Source organism: Papio anubis, chromosome 18 (assembly GCF_008728515.1).
Source record: "Papio anubis isolate 15944 chromosome 18, Panubis1.0, whole genome shotgun sequence".
Classification (NCBI taxonomy): domain Eukaryota; kingdom Metazoa; phylum Chordata; class Mammalia; order Primates; family Cercopithecidae; genus Papio; species Papio anubis.
In genome coordinates this window covers 31,523,922-31,544,633 of record NC_044993.1, presented here as the reverse complement: position 1 = coordinate 31,544,633, position 20,712 = coordinate 31,523,922, and the positions used below count along the sequence as shown (strand labels likewise).

The 20,712-nt window shown below is 42.0% G+C and overlaps 1 protein-coding gene across 2 annotated transcripts in view; it reads left to right on the top strand.

Moving 5' to 3' along the window:
• The window catches only part of CCDC113 (coiled-coil domain containing 113), a 30,456-nt gene extending 9,885 nt beyond the window's left edge, over positions 1 to 20,571 (top strand). Inside the window, exons 5-9 of one of the 2 annotated variants that reach the window (XM_003916966.4) lie at positions 126 to 206; positions 2,963 to 3,118; positions 8,221 to 8,328; positions 19,226 to 19,381; positions 20,425 to 20,571. In XM_003916966.4, the coding sequence (XP_003917015.1) occupies positions 126 to 206; positions 2,963 to 3,118; positions 8,221 to 8,328; positions 19,226 to 19,381; positions 20,425 to 20,511 (588 nt within the window). In that variant the 3' untranslated portion in view covers positions 20,512 to 20,571. The remainder of the gene's footprint in view (positions 1 to 125; positions 207 to 2,962; positions 3,119 to 8,220; positions 8,329 to 19,225; positions 19,382 to 20,424) is intronic. The other variant, XM_009196567.3, reaches the window with a different exon arrangement.
• Positions 20,572 to 20,712: the final 141 nt, after the last annotated feature.

Genomic DNA, 20,712 nt, shown 5'->3' with positions numbered 1-20,712 from the left:
AAATAAGTGACAGAATGTTAGGGCTCAAGTTTTGGTTTGCAGCCCCAGAACCATCCACTTTTCAAACCAATGGGAAAAAGGAGAGAAATAGATTAAATGCATTAAAATATGCCTTTATGTTTTAGGATAATATGAAGGAGAAATTACGTTTGAAAAATGTTTCTCTCAAAGTTCAGAGGAAAAAACTGCTTTCACAATTGAGGCAGGTATGTGGTCCTTTCTCTCTCTCTCTGTTTCTTTTTAAGGTTACCATGGTAGGCTGAATAAGGTTCCCACCCCCACCCCAAAATGTCCATATCCTAATCCCTGGAATCTGTAAATACATTAACTTACATGGCAAAAAGGATTTTGCAGATGTGATTAATTTAGGATCTTGAGATGGGGAGATGGTTTTGAATTACCTGGGTGGGCCCTATATAATCTCTCTCCTTATCAGTGGGAAGCAGGAGGGTGGGAGAAGCTATGATAACAGAAGCAGAGATCAGAGTGATGAGCTTTCATGCTAGGGAGAAGGGGCCAGGAATCAAGGACTGCAGACAGCCTCTAGAAGCTGGAAATGACAAGGAAACAACAGATTCTCCCCTAGAGCCTTGGGAAGAAATGCAGCCCTGCTGAGATCCTGATTTGAGCCTCCCAACCCATTTCAGACTCCTGACCTCCAGAACTATAAGATAATAAATTTGCATTAAAGCCACCAGGTTTGTGGTGATTTGTTACAGCAGCAATAGGAAACTCATATGATGACTGTGCAGGCAAATCAGAGGTTTTCTGTAGACAGAGTTGGTGTGAATTTAAAAGACCCTCAAGACATACTTGTTGGCCCTTTCTGGGAAAATGGCCTGGTGGCACAGTTATATGTGCTTTGATGTGTCTAGCATCGCCACCAGCTGACCCTAATGGCTCCTGATGAAAGGCAGTAAGGCAAACATGGTTCCGTCCTTTCCTAGCTCAATATTTTTATTATTAACTTGAATTTGGGCACTGGTGGCATGCTCATCAAAGGGGGCTACTGACAAGGACACAAAACTGGGCAGGAGAATTAACACGTTGGGGCACTATTGCTTGAGTGACTTGGGATCCAGAAAGACCTCAGCAAGCTGGGACAGATTTAACAGCATGAAGTGACGAAGGACAAGTGTAACACCCTACACTTTTGATCCCCCAAAATACCTGATCAGGTACAGGTTGGCTTAGCCACAGAGTACCTGATAAAGTCAGCTCAGCTGGTGGTGATGCTATGGCGTAGGCTGCACTTATAGAAACACAGTGCCCAGAACAAGGAAGGGGTAGACTTTCTCTGCTGTGTCTGAGCGGCCCCTACATGTGTCATGTCACCCTTGGAAGAATTGGCAAACTAGAGTTCACATCGGAGAGCAAGCCAGATGTCGGGAATAGAAACCATATCCAAGAGCCTGGGACTGATGTGCCCGAGGAGAGAGGGCCCAGGAGGGCCACAGCCATGTCTCCAAGTGCTCAGGGTTGCAGCAGGAAGGGAGAGCAGAGCTGGGTCTGTGGACAGAGGTGTCAGGGAAGGAGATTTGAGTTCAGTACAAGAAAAAATTCTGCAGTGAGTGGTCCCAGTGGAGCTGTCTGCAGATCATCAGTTCCTGGTACTTGGAGGTTCATGCAAGCACGGGCATCTTGAAGAGGGGCTTTAAGCTGGAGATAGGGAGTAGATGGATGATCTTTAATCTTAATGCTGCTGCTACACAGAGATAACACAGACATGGGCCCTGCCCTTGTGAGCTCCTAGACTAGTGGACAGCAGTGTTGTGAGAAAAGGTGTGTATGTGTAATTGTACACAGAAGCTATATACCAAGGACTGGCCGGGCGCGGTGGCTCACACCTGTAATCCTAGCACTTTGGGAGGCCGAGGTGGGTGGATCACGAGGTCAGGAGATTGAGACCATCCTGGCTAACACAGTGAAACCCTGTCTCTACTAAAAATACAAAAAAATTAGCCGGACATGGTGGTGGGCGCCTGTAGTTCCAGCTACTAGGGAGGCTGAGGCAGGAGAATGGCGTGAACCTGAGAGGCGGAGCTTGCAGTGAGCCGAGATTGCGTCACTGCACTCCAGCCTGGGTGACAGAGCGAGACTCCGTCTCAGAAAAAAAGAAAAATAAAAAAAGAAGCTACATACCAAGGATCACAGAGCTAAAGCTTCCAGGGGCTCAGCAGAGAGAGGGATCCCCCTCCGGTGTGGAAAACAGGTTGGGAGCATCGGAGCTGGAGGAATGGTTGTATTGGGGCTTAAGGAAGTTGTGTTGTTTTGGGAAGGGGAAGAAGATGAATCCCAGGAGATAGGACAGACAGCATGAGTGAGGTGTGGGAGTGAGGAACAGCAGTTCCCAAGTCGGTCTGTTGTCTGCCACAGATATAAAGTGGCATAGACCTGGCAGGGCTGGTAAGGTGGGCAAGGACAGGGAGGGAACCTTATACACTCGGGCACTGCAGTGCAGAAATATCAGATGATCAAAGAAGGGGGAATCTATGGGCTGCTTGTCCTGGGTTTTTCATGTTAAAAACAACTTTTAAATGGCCTGATTCTTTCTCTTCCTTCATGGCCCTGTTAGGCACCACCCACTGTGGGATGTCCTCTGTGCATGACTCAGTCTTTCATCCTCCCCTGGCCTGGCTTAGCGACTTCTGTGTGCCCTCTGCCCCTACTCCCCCACATTCCCCCCGAACAACACATCCCACTGCGCCACACTGTTGAGTCAATGGCTTGTCTGTAAACCCTCATATGCACTGCCTGGAGCCAGGGAACGTTGTATTTACTTAAATCTCTATTCCCAGTGCCTAACACCATGCCTGGGACCAAACAGATGCCCAATATGTGTTTGTTGAATGACCGAATGATGACTGACCTCCAAAGTCTTATCAAGAGTTGCAAGATGTGAGCCATACATTCAGAATCACAGCTGACGTATCATCTTTTCTTTCATCTTTCTGAGCTGTAGAAAGAAGAGGTGGGTGAGGCCCTTCATGATGTTGATTTTCAGCAGTTGAAGATAGAGAACGCTCAATTTCTCGAAACAATTGAAGCAAGGAATCAAGAACTGACCCAGCTAAAGCTCTCATCTGGAAATACTCTGCAGGTCCTCAATGCCTACAAAGTAAGGCCATCCCTGATGCCTAAGGCTCCCCCAAGGCTTTCCATACTCACCTTTCTGGCCACAGGGAGGTTCTTGTGCACTCCAATTTCACACAGCGCTTAGGTGCCCCCTCACTGTCAAGCCATGTGTTCTGAAATTTCCTGAATGCTCCCATAACCCTGGCTGTGTGTGAGAACCAGGGTTTTTCTTTAAAAAGAAAAAAAAAAAAAAGACAGATAGATGATAGGTAGGTAGATAGATGGATGGATGGATAGACAGATAGATAGATGACTAGTCCCACTCTGACTAATTGAATTAGGAGGTGAGGGCTATGCATCTTATTTATTTTGTTTTCTTTTTTATTGTTGTTGTTAATTCCCCAAGTGATTTTTATGGATGGTGAGTTTTGAGAACTAACCACATTTACAGCCCTGTTTAATTTGAGCACATTATAAGCACTTTCCTGCTTAAAACCCTGCAAAGGAAAGCAGTCTTAGCTATAGATCAGAAAACTACTAAATAATTTATCATCCAAACAGAACCCTTTTGGGAGGGAAAATAGGCACTATTAATAATTAGGCAGAGACTATAGGCACACAAAGGGCCTGGCCCCAACAGACGAGGCCATCTGGTTACCCTGCTAGAGACCATCTAATGTAGTATTCAGCAACTACAGGCCAGTGTATCCCCACCCACTGCCCTGTGAGCTAAGAATGATATTACAGAAGAACCTTTATAACCAATTTGATTATAGAAAACACTAACTGGAAACCAAATGAAGCAACATTGGTTTCTTCCTTAGAAATTCCATTTCTTTCATTAGTAGACCTATGTTCTAAAATATTGTACTCAATTATTATATCTTGAATTGAATCGATAAAACATTGGTAGGATTTTTTTCTCTTGTTAATATAAGTACACAATACCCACAATTTTGCTTCTGGGCTTGCAAAACCTAAAATATTTACTATGTGGTCCCTTACAGAAAAGTTTTGCTGACCCCTCGCATAGTGCCCAGGTGACAACGGTGGCTATGAGCTTAGGTAGCTCGCAGGTGGGCTTTGTTTGGTCCACACAGTTTAAAAATGTGAATGTGAATGCGTTTAGGCCAGGTTTACGTTTGTTCAACATTTTCCTTTTACAAATGAAAAAACCGAGGGTCAAAGATGCAGAGTAGACAGGGAGCAGTGGCTCACACCGGCAATCCCAGCACTTTGGGAAGCCTAGGTGGGCAGATCACCTGAGGCCAGGAGTTCAAGACCAGCCTGGCCAACATGGCAAAACCCCGTCTCTACTAAAAACACAAAAAATTATCTGGGCGTAGTGGTCCACACCTGTAATCTCAGCTACTTGTGAGGCTGAGGCACAAGGATTGCTTGAACCCCCAGGGGCAGAGGTTGCAGTGAGCTGAGATCATGCCACTGTACTCCAGCCTGGGCAACAGAGCAAGACTCTGTCTCAAAAAAAAAAAAAAAAAAAAAAAGATGCAGAGTATTTGCCAAATTCAAGCAACAAGTTACTGATAGAGGTGGGACTCCCAGTCCAGTGTACATCCCACCTAACTCAGTGTGTATCCCACCCGACTGCCTTTTCCAGCATGTAGAAAACAGTGTGCTGGCATTCTGAAATTTATGTGTCATAAACATCCAACAGATCCTCGACTTTTAGCTTCTCTCATCAGTTTTTAGCTTATCTGATCACTGTTATTTATAGAGGAAGCCAATTCCTGTGACTCCCAGGCCCTCGTTGCCTGGAGAGTGAGTTGTACTTGCTTAGATCACACTGGACCTCGATCTTATCCCGTGGAATCAGTTAAGTAGCACAGGGCCTGCCTGGTCTTGTGGGGGAAAAGCCAAGGGTTTTGGAAATGGAGCTACTGATTTTTAAAATCAAACTGCCAGGTTGCAGGGCCTGACCTCTTTCGGATGGGTCTAAACACACAGTGCAGATTGCTTGTAGTACCTGAGATCAGCAGCACAGGCCACCATGGGCAGAGTGAGAGCCATTCCTGGGGGAAATGGAGGCAGAAAAACTGAGTTGTGGAGTCAGACCTTGCCTGTGCTTGAATGTTCTGCTGGGGGAGGTGCTTCATCTAGGCAAGATTCTTCACCTCTTGGAAGCAAGTTTTGTGTCACCAGGATGGTGCTCTCTCTAGTATGTGTTATGTCCCCAGCATCAAGGATGGTGCCTGGCCAAAGCAGGTGCTTGGCCAATATTGCTGAATGAACTGCTTGCAGAACAGGTGTGTATTTGGTAGGCGTGGGAGGGTGACAGGAGGGGCCACTTTGATGTAAATATGAAACATTCATTCTCCCAGCAATCAGAAAATGAAAATAAAGAAACAAATATCAAACACCCAAGTGTGAAACCTTGCTAAAGACATGCAGAATAATTTTCCTCTATACTAAAAGTACCAATACCTTCAGTAGGGTAGGCACCAGGCTAAGTGCTAAGGGTACAGCATTGAGACAGCACCAGGCAGGAATGGGCTCTTCTCTTCTGTGAGTTTCATGTGTGAGCCTGAGTCAAGGTGGCAGCTTTTTCTCTGACTTTATGCCCTCAAGCCCTGCCTGGTGGAGTTTGGTAAAATGTAAGCATGTGACTACAGCTATGATGAGTCATTCCAGACTGCCTGTAAACTAGTGATCTGGGGCCTTGTAGGTAGAATTCTAAGATGTCCCCAAGACTCCCCAGCCCCTGGTATCTACACCCTGTATAATCTCCGGCCAGGACTGTGAATATAATGGTTTCGGTTAAGTTCTGTTCTGTTCTATGATTCAGTTATACTGTATGGCACAGTTGACTAAAGACAGGGAGATCACCCACTTGGCCTGACCTAATCACACGAGTCCTTTGAAAGAACAGTTTCTCTGGAAGAGGAAGTCACAGATATGAACCATGAGGAGAAATGGCTGGAGGAGGTCTTCTCCATTGTGGGCTTGAAGACAGAGGGGCCACATGGAAGGGATTCAAGAGGGACCTCTGGAAGCTGAGAGCGATCTCCTGCTGACAGCCCCAAAGAAAACAAGGGCCTTGGTCCTATAGCTTCAAGGAAGTACCTTCTGCCAGCAATAAGGGAGCTTGGAAGAGGACCCTGAGCCCTTGACAAGAACCACAGCCCTGGCGGACACCTTGATTTCAGCCGGATGCGACCGTGGGGGAGAATCCAGCCACACTGTGTGCAGACTCCTGGCCTATGGAAGCTGTGAGATAATAAATGGGTGTGGCTCTAAGCCACAGAAGTCTGTGGTAATTTGTTACATAGCAATAGAAAGTGAATGCAGTCCTTTTCAGAAGTGGCCTCCCCAAGGGACCCACATCTTGACTCAGCATCACCAATGCAGCTTTTATCAGCCTTCGTGGAGACTGTCCTGGCAGAGCCAGTGATGGCCTCGCTGCTACTCTTGTACCTCCATTCCTTCCTGCCCTGCCGCTCTAAGTTGGTGACCACTTGTCTTCCCTCCACTCTCCTTCCTCCCACCTGAATTGCTGGATTTGCAGCAAAGTCCTGCCCCATCTCCCTGGCCCCACACCTCACCCTGTCAGTCTGGTCTCATTCACTTTTGCTTTCGTTAGCAGAGCAATTCTCAGGCAGGACATGGAACAGGGAATGAGCCTTAAGAAGTGAGGCCTGAAAATAGGAGTGGGGAAGAGAATGGCCCGTGGGTGCCGGAAGGTCCCCAGGCAGGTGGTTCTAGTCTTCTCTGTTTTGACACCCTGGGGCAATGCCCTTGCCCCCTCCTCCTGCCTTCACTTTGACTGTGGCCCTGCCGCTCTCTACCCACTCTCCCAGCTCCTATTAGATCCTCCTCTCCTTGGCTCTTTCCTTAGCTTGGAATGTTCTCTTCCCTCTTCACCTAGACATACTGACTCAACCTTTCAGCTCTCTTTCCAGCATATATATATAAAATATATAATATATAATATATATTTTATATATTATATATAATATATACTATATATTTTTTATATAATATATAGTATATAATATATAGTATATATTTTTAATATATGTACTATATATGTTTTATATATACATATATAATATATATATTTTATATATATATATATATATTTTTTTTTTTTTTTCAGGAAAACCTTCTCCAACCCTGTCCTGGCATTCTCATAGCTTGGCACAATTGCAGTCTTACATTTCTTCTTGCAATTATTTTACTGCCTTTCCCCTACTGTCCGGGCTGTGAGCCAGCCTTCTGGTGGCAGAGCCTAGTTTGCTTCACTGGCCAGTGCGTGGTGCAGGAACTGGTGCCTGGTGGGTGGGTTTTCAGGGTTTGTTGAGTGAGGTCCCCCAAATCACTGTGTCTTTCCCTTGGCCCACTCCTCTGCCCAGCAAAGCACATCCCAGCGCCTCTGGCCGACTCTTCCCCACTGAGAGAGAGTGGTCAAAAGGGGACCAATCTAAGAAGCAGGGGTGGGGCCTGCAGGAGCCAGTGAAGGGCAATGATGCCATGGGAATCTGCAAGGCTGTGCTCCTGCAGGACTCCTCTAAAACTAGCAGGCCCGGCCTCATTAGGTGATAAGACGGTGGTGGAGCCTGTGGGCTGTGGAATCTCACTGTATGGGCTCAGTTCCCAGCTCCCCCTGGTCTCTGTGTCCTTGGGGAAATGGTTTTACCTCCCTAAGGGTCAGTTCTCTCACCTATAAATGGAGATAGCAGTAGCACCCACCTTATGAGGAGTATTCCCCACTCTCCATCCACATGAGATAGTCATGGCAGCTGTTTGTTGAATGTTCTCCATGTGCCTCAGCACTCTACCAGGCTGTCTCCTGTACACCTCTCCACAGCCCTACATGGTGACTGGACTCAAGTTTAGAAAGGTTCTGGGATCTCCCCAAAGATCTCCTTAGTGAGTAGTAGAGCAGGATTTAGGTCCCCGTGTACCTTACTTCTTTGCCTGTCCAGCTGAGGACAAGACTCCAAGGTCCTCTCCTCCCGCACCAGTTCTCAGACATCAGGATTTGGAAAATCTGGGCAACAGTGAGAAAGGCAATTTGGACTTTCTGGATGGTCCTGCTTTTCTGTTCGTTAACAAAGAGCTGTCTCCCCTTCCTGCGGTTCTGAGAGGTCATCTTAGCTCAAGACTTGCTGTGTTGTTATATTTCAGAGCAAGCTTCACAAGGCAATGGAAATATACATCAATCTGGACAAGGAGATCTTGCTGAGAAAAGAGCTACTTGACAAAATTGAAAAAGAAACACTACAAGTAGAGGAGGTAGGAGAGGGCAAAATGTGGTATTTCTGGTATTTGTCTCTTGTGTTTATAAGGGCTTGAGTCAAGGTCTACCAAGATCTAAGCCATCTTGCTGGTTTATCTAGAAAAGCCTAGACCATAAAAATCAAAATAGCTCTGGGCCATCAAAGCACAAAGTGGCACTTGGCGACCTACAGTCCAGGTGTGTCGCATTTTACTGCTGAGTTGGGTTCTAGAGTCACCTCAGAAAACAAAAATTTCGTAGAGTCCAAATAACATTTGGGAATTCCTTAAGTGACCCATAAAGTACAATATTCAAAGTTTCATGTCTACAACCCCAGGAAAAATGTTTAATGCATGTAGTAATGTCCCTGATAGGAAAAAAGTACACATGCCAAAATAGAATGTTTGATGTAAAGGAGAGACAGAGAGAGGAAAGAGAGAGAGAAAGAGAGAGAGAGAGAGAAACAGAGAGAGAGGTCATAACCATATGACATCTCGCCTGATACCCGGGCTAGACACTCACAGCCTGAGTAGCCTGTAGCAGAGACCACTGAAGGACAGCAGACCTGTGACCTCTGTCCTGGGCTCGCTCCAAGGCCTGTGGTCACTGTGTGAAGAGGTGAATGGAGTCATCTGAGCTCCCTGCCTATCTAAATTGCAATTTACCTCTCTCATTACTTTGCTGAGCATTGATAGCTGAATTTCCCTAACTTAAATGCACATAGGATGTGATGCAAAGAGAACTTTTTGGGGCGCAGGAGAAAGAGTGCTGGACTCGTGATCAGAAGGCCTGGTATGAGGTTTGGTGCTGCCAATTTCTAGTCTTGAACAAGTTTTTAAATAGGACTGTTTCCATGTCTGTGAAATAGATCTACTGCCCTTATTGTAGTGGCTAGAGAGGACCACATATAATGACGCTTTGTTAACCTCTAAAACTGTATGATTATTAGTGTGATTGTCTTGTGTGGCCCCAAATTTGCTTACAGTGGCCCCAAAGCCACAGGATTATTCACATCTAAGTTACGTCACAGCATGCACATCATTTTCTCGATGGAGAACCAACATCTTCCGCAAAAAAACCCCAGTCTCAGTACAGAGTGGCAAGAAGCAAAGTTAAAGCAAAAACCTGTGAACTCTCTTAATGCAGAATTGCTGTGGTCCTTATTTATTTTTTCCTTGGGTTGATAGTTATTAGATTAAAAGTAAAACTTAAAATTGATTTTTTTTAAAGCCAGGAATTCACTGCTTAGTATATTTTAGTTTTCCTGTTAATGTTTTGAAAATAGCTTTATTGGAATTTAATTTATATACCATATAATCACCCATTTAAAGTGTATAGTTCAATGGATTATAATATATTCACAGAGTTGTGTAACCATCATCACAATAATTTTAGAACATTTTCATCACCCCAGGAAAAAACCCTGCACCCATTAGACCTCCTTCCCCATAGGACAGGTGCAGTGGCTCACCCTGTAATCCCAGCACTTTGGGAGGCTGAGGTGGGCAGATCATTTGAGGTCAGGAGTTCAAGACCAGCCTGGCCAACATGGTGAAACCCAGCCTCTACTAAAAATACAAAAATTAGCCGGGCGTGGTGATGGGCACTGGTAGTCCCATCTGCTTGGGAGGCTGAGGCAGAAGAATCGCTTGAGCCCATGAAGTGGAGGTTGCAGTGAGCCGAGATTGTGCCATTGCACTCCAACCTGCATGACAGAGGGAGACTCCATCTCAAAACAAAACAAAACAAAAATCTACTTAAGTACATTTATTTATAAAAAGAAAGAAAGAAAAGAAAAGATCCTTCTCCATTCCCCACACCCCACTCTCACCCTCCGGCTCTCGGCGGCCACTAATCTACTTTATGCCTCTGTGGATTTGCCTGTTCTGGACATTTCATTTAAAAGAGATTATACAATATGTGGTCTTTTATGAGTGGCTTTTTTCACTTGGAATAACATTTTCAAGGTACACTTGTATCATGTATCATTTGTTTATTTTTGTGGCTGAATAGCATTTCATTGTGTGGACAGACCACATTTTATGTATCCATTCATCACTCGATGGACATTTGGGTTTCCACTTCAGGACTATCATGAGTCATTCTGATATGAACATCCTGGTACAAGTTTTTCTGTGGATACGTGTTTTCTTTTCTCTTGATGTGTTTTCTTTTCTCTTGGACATATACCTAGAAGTGGAATTGTGGGTTATACATGGTAATTCTATGTCTAACACCTAGAAAAACTAGCAATCTGTTTTTGAAAGTGGCAGCCCCATTTCGTATTCCCACAATGTGTGAGGGTTCCAGTTTCCGTACATCTTTGTTATTCTCAGTTTTTTTAAAAAATGGCCATCCTACTTGGTATGAAGTGATATCTCGTTGTGGTTTTTGTTTGAATTTTCTAATGACATGGAGCATCTTATCATGTGCTTATTGGCCACTTGTCTTTCTTTGAGAAATGTCTAGTCAAGTCCTTTGCTTAGTTGAGTTATTTATCTTTTTAACTTACCCATTGTAAGTTGAAAATATCGTAAGTTAAAAATGCATTTAACATACCTGACCTACTAAACATTATAGCTTAGCCTAGCCTATCTTAAATATGCTCAGAACACTTACATTAGCCTACAACTGGGCAAAATCATCGAACACAAAGTCTGTTTTATAATAGGGTGTTGAATGTCTCATGTAATTTATCGAATACTGTACTGAAAGTGAAAAATGGGTTATGTCGGTACTCGAAGTATGGTTTCTACTGAATGTGTGTTGCTTTAGCACTATCTTAAAGTAAAAAAAAAAACAACTTAAGTTGACCCATTGTAAGTCAGGGATCATCTGTATAAGATTCACAAATATTTTCTCCCATACTGTGGATTTTCTTTCACTTTCTTGATAGTTTTGTCTGCAACACAAACGTTTTTAGTTTTGGTAGAAGTCCAATTTATCCATTTGTTTTCTTTTGATCTTGTGCTTTTGGTGTCATATATAAGAAATCATTGCCTTACCCAATATCATGAAGATTTTCTCCTCTGTCTTCTTTTAAGAGTTTTATAATTTTAGCTCTTATGTTTAGGTTTATAATCGATTTTGAGTTAATTTTTTTAAATGGTGTGAGCGAGGAGTTCAAAAGCTGAAAGAAGAAAGGAGATGAAATATGTTCACAGAGTTTGTCATATGAACTTTTTGTTTACTTTTCTTCCTGTGAATTTGAGTTACTATCTGATGTTTCTTATGTAAATACAGCTTTGTTTCAACCTGCCTCCTTTGTGCTGTTACTGTCAAATACACTCCATGATTACATGTTATAGTTCCCCAAATACAATTATATATGTATTTTTATATACTTGCTTTTTAAATCAGTTAAGAGAAGAAATATGCAATTATACTGTCTTTTATAATTACCTATTATACAGTTAATTTTATTTGCACTACTTTTTAAATGTCGATTTCATATTCCTGTAGGGTATCACTTGTTTTCAGCTTGAAGAACTTCCTGTAGTATTTCTTGTAAGGCAGGTCTGCCAACCATGACTTCTGTAGGTTTTTGTTAATCTGGGAATGTCTTTATTTTTCCTTTATTTTTCAAAAATAAACTTTTATTTTAGAAGTTTTAGATTTACAGGAAAATTGTGAAGATAGCACAGAGAACCGCCATACACCTCATACCCAGTTTCCCCTATTTTAACCTCTTATATCAGTAAAATGTGTTTATTACAATTAATGAACCGGTATTGATACAGTATTATTAATCAAAGTCTGTGCTTTTGTCACATTTCCTTAGTTCTTACCTAACGTCCCTTAACTGTTCCAGGATCCCACCCAGGATATCCACATTACATTTACTGCTATGTCTCCTTAAGCTCCTCTTGGCTGAGACAGTTTCTCAGAATTTCCTTGATGTTGATGACCTTGACAATTTTGAGGAGTACTTGTCAGGTTTTTGTAGAATGTTCCTCCACTGGGATTGGTTTGATGTTTTTCTCATGATTACATTGGGGTTTATGTGTTTTGAGGGGGAAGACCACAGACATAAAGTGCCATTCACATCACGTCATATCAAGGGAGTCTACTATCAACATGACTCATCACTGATGTGAACCTTGATCACGTAGATGATCACAGTGAAGAAATCCGTAACATACTATCCATCTACGTGATCAAGGTCCCTCCTTTCCATACTGTACTCTTCGAAAGGAAGTCACTATGTACAGCCCATACTTAAGGAGTGGGGATTTATGCTCCACATAATTTATTTGGAATTCTTCTGTATAGGAGATTTATCTATTCTCCCCCATTTATTTATTTTTAACATCATTTATTTATTTTTAACATCATTTATTTATATCAGTTTCAATTCATAGATACTTGTTTTATATGTTGGGTTATAATATCATAAGCCATGCATTGTTTAATGATGGGGATACATTCTGAGAAATGCATTGTTAGGCAATTTCATCATTGTGTGAACATTATAGAGTGTACTCTATGATGGTATACCTAGATAGTATAGCCTACTACACACCTAGGCTGTATTGTGTAGCCTGTTGCTCTAGGCTATAACCCTGAAAAACATGTTATTATACTAAATGCTGTAGGAAATTATAATACAATGCTAAGTATTTGTGTATCCAAACATATCTAAACATAGTAAAGGTACAGTAAAGATATGGCATTATAATCTTATGGGACCATCTTCATAAATGGTTCACTGTTGACCAAAATGTTTTATGTGGCATGTGACTGTATTACATTATTTATTTTGTTGCTCAGATTGTTCCAGGTTGGCCATTGGGAGCTCTTTCAGTTGAATTTGGTGTCCCTTTGACTCTCTTCATCTTTATGGCTTTTTTTTTTTTTTTTGAGCGCTTCCTTTCTGGCACCAGAAGATGTTCTAGGCTCATCTTAGATATTTTCTGCCTCAGTCCTAGAATCCACCATTTCTCCAAGGAGGCTTGGTGTCTTTTATTTGAGAATGACATTAGAAACCAAGATCTGAGTGTGTTGATTGCTTGCTTTCATTTTGAAAGATCATTTTGAGGATATAATATTCTTGAGTGGCAGGTTTTTTCTTTCAGCCCATTGCCTTCTGGCCTTCATTGTTTCGGATGAGAAATCAGCTGTTAATCTTGTTGGGCTTCTCTTGTATGTAATGAATTGTTTTCTCTTGCTGTTTTCAATATTTTCTCTTTGCTTTGCCATTCAACATTTTGAGTGTGATGAGTCTCTGGGTGTGGATTTATTTGCATTTCTTCGTTTGGAGTTTGTTGAGCCCTTTGGATGTGTGGCTTACTGTTTTCCAAGAAATTGGTGAAATTTTCAGCCATTATATCTGAATAATTTTTTCTACTCCTTTCTCTTTCTTTCTCTCTCTGTTACTCCCATTACCTGTGTGTTGGTACATTTAGTGGTGTTCCACATTTCCCTGAGACTGTTAATTTTTCTTCATTCTTTTTTCTTTCTGCTCCTCAATCTGCATAATCTCTATCAATCTACAAGTTTACCAATGCTTTATTCTATTAGCTTAAATCTGCTGTCAGTCTCCTGTGGTGAATTTTTCATTTCAGTCATCATATTGAAAAGATTCTGGATTTTCTATGTTTTAAAAATGAATTTCTACCTCTTTATTGATTTTCGTTACTTGATGAGACATTATTATTATTACTTTAATTCTTTAAACATGGTTTCCTTTGGTTTTTTGAATAGCTCCTTTGAAGACTTTGTCTGCTAAGTCCACCATCTGCTCTCCCTCAAAGGCAGTTTGTTTTGCCTTCCCTGGGTGGATCATGCTTTCCTATTTCTTTGCCTATCTCATAATTTTTGTTGGAAGCTGTATATTTTAGGTGATACAGCAATTCTTGATATTGATCCCTCCCACCCCTTTCTTGGGCTTGTCATAGTTTTTGCTTGTTACTTGTTGAGTGACTTGGCAGGACTAGATCAGTAAAGTCTATTCCCCTGCTATTAGTACTCTTTTTTTTTTTTTTTTGACATGGAGTCTTGCTCTGTCACCCAGGCTGGAGTGCAGTGGCGCGATCTTGGCTCACTGCAAGCTCCGCCTCTCGAGTTCACGCCATTCTCCTGCCTCAGCCTCCCGAGTAGCTGGGACTATAGGCACCCGCCAACACACCAGGCTAATTTTTTGTACATTTAGTAGGGACGGGGTTTCACCATATTAGCCAGGATGGTCTCGATCTCCTGACCTCGTGATCTGCCCGCCTTGGCTTCCCAAAGTGCTGGGATTACAGGCGTAAGCCACCGCGCCCGGCCCCCTGCTGTTAGTACTCGCTAATGTTTCTCCTCACCTGGTGCAGCCTTGGTCATGGATACAATTGCCCTGATGACCAGGGATAATTGTTGCTTCTGCTGAGTTCTCTTTGACTCTGCATCTTCCTACTAAGCTTACAGCTGGTCTACCTCTATTGGCATCACACCTGGCCATCAGCCTTCATTAATTGTTAGCTAATTGCTCTATTGCTTTCAACAGTACCCTGAGACATTAATTGTTTTACATTCTGATTCAATTAAAGTCAGGACCCTTTGCAGGGGCAAAGTGTTGCCAGTCTTTCAGGCTTCCCCCAACTCTCAAAGGGCTCTTCTTAGTGGTCTCTTTCTCTGTTCTGTTAAACATATAGCTGGCTTATTATTTTACTTGCTGCTACTAACATTGTGGAACTACCAGCCTCCTCTAAATTGCTTACCTTAAAAAACTCCATTGTTTCCCACACAGTTCTTAGGCATGAGCTCCCCATCTCTGTTCCAAATAAAGCAAGTCCCCTTGGGCAACATTCCATGGCCCTCTGATTTACAGCCTGATTTGGTTTGGCTCTGTGCCCCCACGCAAGTCTCATCTCAAATTGTAATTCCAATGTGTCAAAGGAGACACCTGGTGGAAGGCGATTGGATCATGGGGGCAGTTTACCTAATGCTGTTCTCATGATAGTGAGGGAGTTCTCACGAGATCTGATGGTTTTTAAAGTGGCAGTTTCCCCTGCACGTGCTCTCTCTCCTGCTACCTTGTGAAAATGTGCTTTACTTCCCCTTCACTTTCCACCATGATTGTAAGTTTCCTGAGGCCTCCCTAGCCATGCAGAACTGTGAGTCAATCAAATCTTCTTTTCTTTATAAAATTATCCAGTCTCAGGTAGTTTTTTACAGCAGTGTGAAAACAGACAAATACACAGCCTCTCTCCCTGGGCAAAACTTCTGCACTGCTGCCCTGGAACTGGGGTGGGACAGTGGACAACTTTTCTCATAGTGACATTGCTGTGGGTTGCTGGGTGGGGATCATAATCTCTGGTCTTCTCAGTGTGTCCCTCACAGCTATAGTACTTATGTTTTAATGCCTTCGTTCTTGCTACTTCATAATATTTATCTTAGGTATTCTCAAATCACCATCTGGATAGGAGTATGCATTGATGGTTCTGCCCACATCTTTGGGTCTCTCCACAGTTGTTTGTTTATGCTAAACAGACAGGAGCTATTCACTGAACACCTGACAATTTATTATTGCATTCTGAAAACAAGTTAATAAAAATTAAATTAGTGGCTTGTTTTATAGTGTATTGAAACAGTGGAAGGTGCAAACCAATTACCTGGGGATCTTATTAAAATACAGATTCTGAGTGGGTAGGTCCAGGGTAGCCTGGGAGTCTGCAGCTCCCAGGTGTTTCTAGTGCCACAGATTGTGCTTTGTGAAGCAAGGAATTAAAAGACAATACTATATTGGGAAGATTCAACATAATAAAAATGTTAGTTCTCTTTAAGTTGATCTGTGAAATATGATATTCCAATTAAAATACCAAGGAAGGTTTTTTTGTTTGTTTGTTGTTAAGAATCTAAATCAACTGACTCAAAAATTCCTTTGGCGGGGGAAAAAGAGTATCCCCAAATTCCAAATGAATAAATGAGAGGACTAGCCCTATCAGATAATGAAATATGTTATAAAGTTACAATATTTAAAACAAGCTCAGGAATAGGCTGGAAGATCAAAGAAAAATGTATAAGGTCCTATAATGAACCCTGATACAGATCATATAAGTATATAAATATTTGATAAAACTTTGATGTCGATACCTTTATGATAAAAGTGGCATGGCATTAATCAACAGACAGCCAGATTATTGAATAAATGACATGGGGTAACTGGGGTAACTGGGCAACCATTAAGGAAAAAATTAAGTTGGAACTATGTTTTATACTGAAGTTAATTCAGGTATATCAGATATTTAAATGTAAGTAAGAAAACCATTAAAATCCTAAAATAAATACTGGGAAAATTTTTAATCTTGGAATGAAGAGGCCTTTCAAAATATAAAACCTAGAAACTATGACATCAGTAAAGTGAGTTATATAAAAATGTAAGTTTTTCGCATAGCAAAAATGATCATAAGCAAAGTCAAAAGGTAAATAACTGGAAAAATGTTGTATGTAAAATCACAAAGAGCTAATAACTCCAAACAAATAACTTCTACAGATCAACAAGAAAAAACTAATAACTAATAGAAAAAATGGGCAAAAGTTTTCAAGAGTTTACTGAAAAGCTAAAATACTAAAATGTGAAAAATGTTCTACCTCACTCATAATACAAAGAATACAAAATAAAGCTATGATGGGATATTATTTTCCTTCTCTTAGATTGACAAAGATCAAAGAGTTGGTAAAACTGTAGTGAGAGAATGAGGGAAAACCGGCAGTCTCAAACATTACTGCGGAAGTGTAATTGTCTTGATTATTATAAAGGGGAATTTAGCACTGTTTACCAAACATTAACATGCACATGTGCTTAAGGCAGGGTTTTTCACCCTAAACACATTATTATTGACATTTGGGGCTGGATAATTCTTTCTTGTGGTGGCAGGGCAGGGAGAGGTCTTGTGTATTGTAGGGTTTTTAGTAGCATCGCTGGCCTCTACCTACTAGATGCCAGCAGCACCCCTCTAATTCCCACAAAAATGTCTTTAGGCATTGCCAAATGTCCCCTGGGGGCAAAATTACCTCTGGTTGAGAACCACTGCCCTAGAACAAGCAATTTCACTTTTAGTAGTTTATCCTACTGATTCACTTGCATAATGACAATGTGATGTATACCCAGATGGTTAGTAATTGCAGCATTGTTTATTGTAATAGCAAGAGATTAAACAGTTAAGTGACTGTGGGATAATTGTTAAATTATGGTACATCCATGTGGAAAATTATGTAGCTGTCAAAAAGAATGAGTAAATTCTTCATGTGCTGATACAGAAAGATCTTCAAGATTTATTGAATGAAAACATCTGGATGAATAAAAGTGAATAGAGTATGCTACTATTTAGGTCAAAAAAGGGAAACATGTTTGTATAAGCCTAGATTTCTGGAAGGATGCACAAAACCTAAAAACAGTGTATGCTTCTAGGCAGGAGACCCTCCTGATGGGGTGACAGGAGTGGGATGGGAGCTCGTCACAGTGTACCATTTGAACTGAATGTATAGCCTAAACAAAAGAATTAGTAAAGTAAAAGTTAAAAGGATAATGTTAATTTTTTGGGGGGAGACAGTTTCACTCTATTGCTCAGGCTGGAGTGCAGCGTCATGATCTCGGCTCACTGCAACCTCCGCCTCCTGGGTTCAAGCGATTCTCCTGCCTCAGCCTCCTAAATAGCTGGGATTACAGGCCTAAGCCGCCATGCTTAACTCAGTTTTGTATTTTTAGTGGAGATGGGGTTTCACCCTGTTGGCTAGGCTAGTCTCAAACTCCTGACCTCAAGTGATCCGCCCGCTTTAGCCTTCCAAAGTGCTGGGATTACAGGGGTGAGCCACTGTCCCCAGCTGATGTTAATTTTTTAAAAATGCATTTTATTAAAAGGGCTAATGAATTTTACAGTATGATAATTTTTAAAATAAATATTTAAAAGACAAGGATTACTCACAAAATTGAATTACCATAGGTTCTAGCCATTCTGCATCTGGGAATGTACCCAAAAGAATTGAGAAGGGAATTGAACAGAGTTTTATATACCCATGTTGACAGCACCATTCTTCACAATAGCCAAGAAGTGGAAGCAACTCAAGTATCTTATCGATGGATGGATGGATAAACAAAATAAATAAAATGTGGTATATCCATACAACAGAAAATCATTCCACCTTAGAAAGGAAGGATGTTTTGACGCATACTACCATGTGTAGGAAACTTAAGGACATTATGCTAAGTGAAATAAGCCAGTCACAAAAGGACAAATACTGTATGATTCCACTTATATGAGGTACCCAGAGAAGTCAAATTCATAGAGACAGAAGGTGGAATGGTGGGGGCCAGAGGCTGGGAGACGAGGGAAGGAGGAGTGATTGTATAACGGGTACAGAATTTCAGTTGTACAAGACAAAAAGAGTTCTGGAGATGGATGGTGGTGATGGTTGCACAAGAATGTGAATGTACTTAACGCCACAGAACTGTATAGTTAAAAATGGTTAAGATGATAAATTTTATGTTTTTTATATATACCTTATAATTTAAAAAGACATGGAAGTGAATTGAGTCTGATCGAAGTACACTTAAATACACAATTTTTCACACACAGAAAAACCCTAAGAAGTCAAAGTAAGTACAACACATTCCTTAATAAAGGAGAGGAAGAGGAAGGAGGGAAGGAAAGGAAAGGGGAAGAGAGACAAAGGACAGGAAAGGAAAAGAAAAGGGAAAGGAATGAAAGAAACAAGACTATTTAGACCGCACTAGGTGTTTCTGAACTGGCTTAAAATATGTTTTGCAAAAAAATCAGAGTTTTGTGATTCCCACCCCCTCCCCAACCTCTTTGAAAATGTAAACATTATTTTTGGAACTCTATTAGAACCATGAGAAGAGATGTCAGGGCCAGTGAGTTCTCAAAGCAAGAGCTTCTGGGGTTCCCTGGGTGTAACTGGTCCTTCCCAACCCAGGACCGGGCCAAAGCCGAGGCAGTGAACAAGAGGCTCCGGAAGCAGCTGGCTGAGTTCCGGGCGCCACAGGTGATGACTTACGTCCGGGAGAAGATCTTAAATGGGGACTTGGAGAAGAGCATCAAGATGTGGGAAAGGAAAGTGGAGATAGCAGAGGTGAGCCACAGGGAGCCCCGAGATGGGCAGTCTTTTATGTCTTCAATGTTTTCATTTAGGATTTTGTTCTTTGGGCTAAGAATACAGATATTTGGATATGTAATTTCTGGGAGAAACCTCAGCAGTTGCTTTAACTATTAAACCAAGATGAAGGATGATTTTTTTTTTAAGTTCCCCCTTTTGCATTGTTAGGGGCAGGGTCTTTTCCATTTTCAGGGAGAAACTCTGTAGTAATAGTGTGTTTTTAGTTGCCTGTTTTCTTAATGAATTCTAGAAGTTTCTGAATCCCTCTGCACTGGTAATTTAGTGATTGCTACTTTATACATGGAGAAGTCAGTTTTTTAAAAAATGAGATACTGATAGATTTTTTAATATCACTCAGGACCTCATTCCATGCGTGTACACAGTCGCCATGGGTCTTTCTGCTTTTGAACGAATCCCACAGACTTTGAATATGGTAGTGTGACAGGAAGCGCCCTTGCTCCTGTGAGCTGCGGGGGATAAATGGGCAATGGAAACCATATGCTGGCGTCAGAAGGAAGACAAGCACCCAGACTGCCATGGCCACGTTGCAAACTGAGGTCACGCAGGACATCATCAGAGTAGCTTAGAAAGCCAGTCAGGTCACTTGGAAAACTGGGACCTTGGCGTTTTCACATCTAGACCCTGGCTCCCATTTCCTATGTTACTTTCTCCTGCATCTCCTTTGGCCATTTTGCAGCAGAGAGTAAATTAGGATCCAAACTTGGGCCCCTTAGATCTGAAACTGAGAAGTAGCAGAATCGTGGCAGGAGCATGCAACTTCTCACTTCACTGAGCAGAAGAAACATGCTCTATAGAAAAATCCTCTGGGTGGGTGCTACCCCTTGGTGGCCCCCACACAGCAGCATGCATGGGGGACACGCTGCCCCACACAGGGTTACCTGCACCATCACGGGGCTGGATGAGGGCTGCTTTCTAAGTAACCACAGTTTTCCCCAAGTGACCTTCTCCCCACTCTCCTTTATAGTTTTCTTTTTCTTTTCTTTTCTTTTTTCTTTCAGATGTCCTTAAAAGGCTACCGCAAGGCTTGGAATAGAATGAAAATAACCAATGAGCAGTTGCAGGCAGATTACCTTGCTGGGAATTAGCCAGAGGCAGGCCACGGCTTACAGACCACATGACCTATTAAAGTAATCAGCTCCTTTCTAGTCACCGGCTCCTCTCACTGTTCCCTGTCTGCCTGGTGTTCCCAACCCCCCAGCCAGGCTGAGCATCACCTCCTGGGCTACATCTGCCCATGGGGAGTGTTTTCACAGCCTGGCCCCTGGAACTGTTGCCACTGAAAGAAC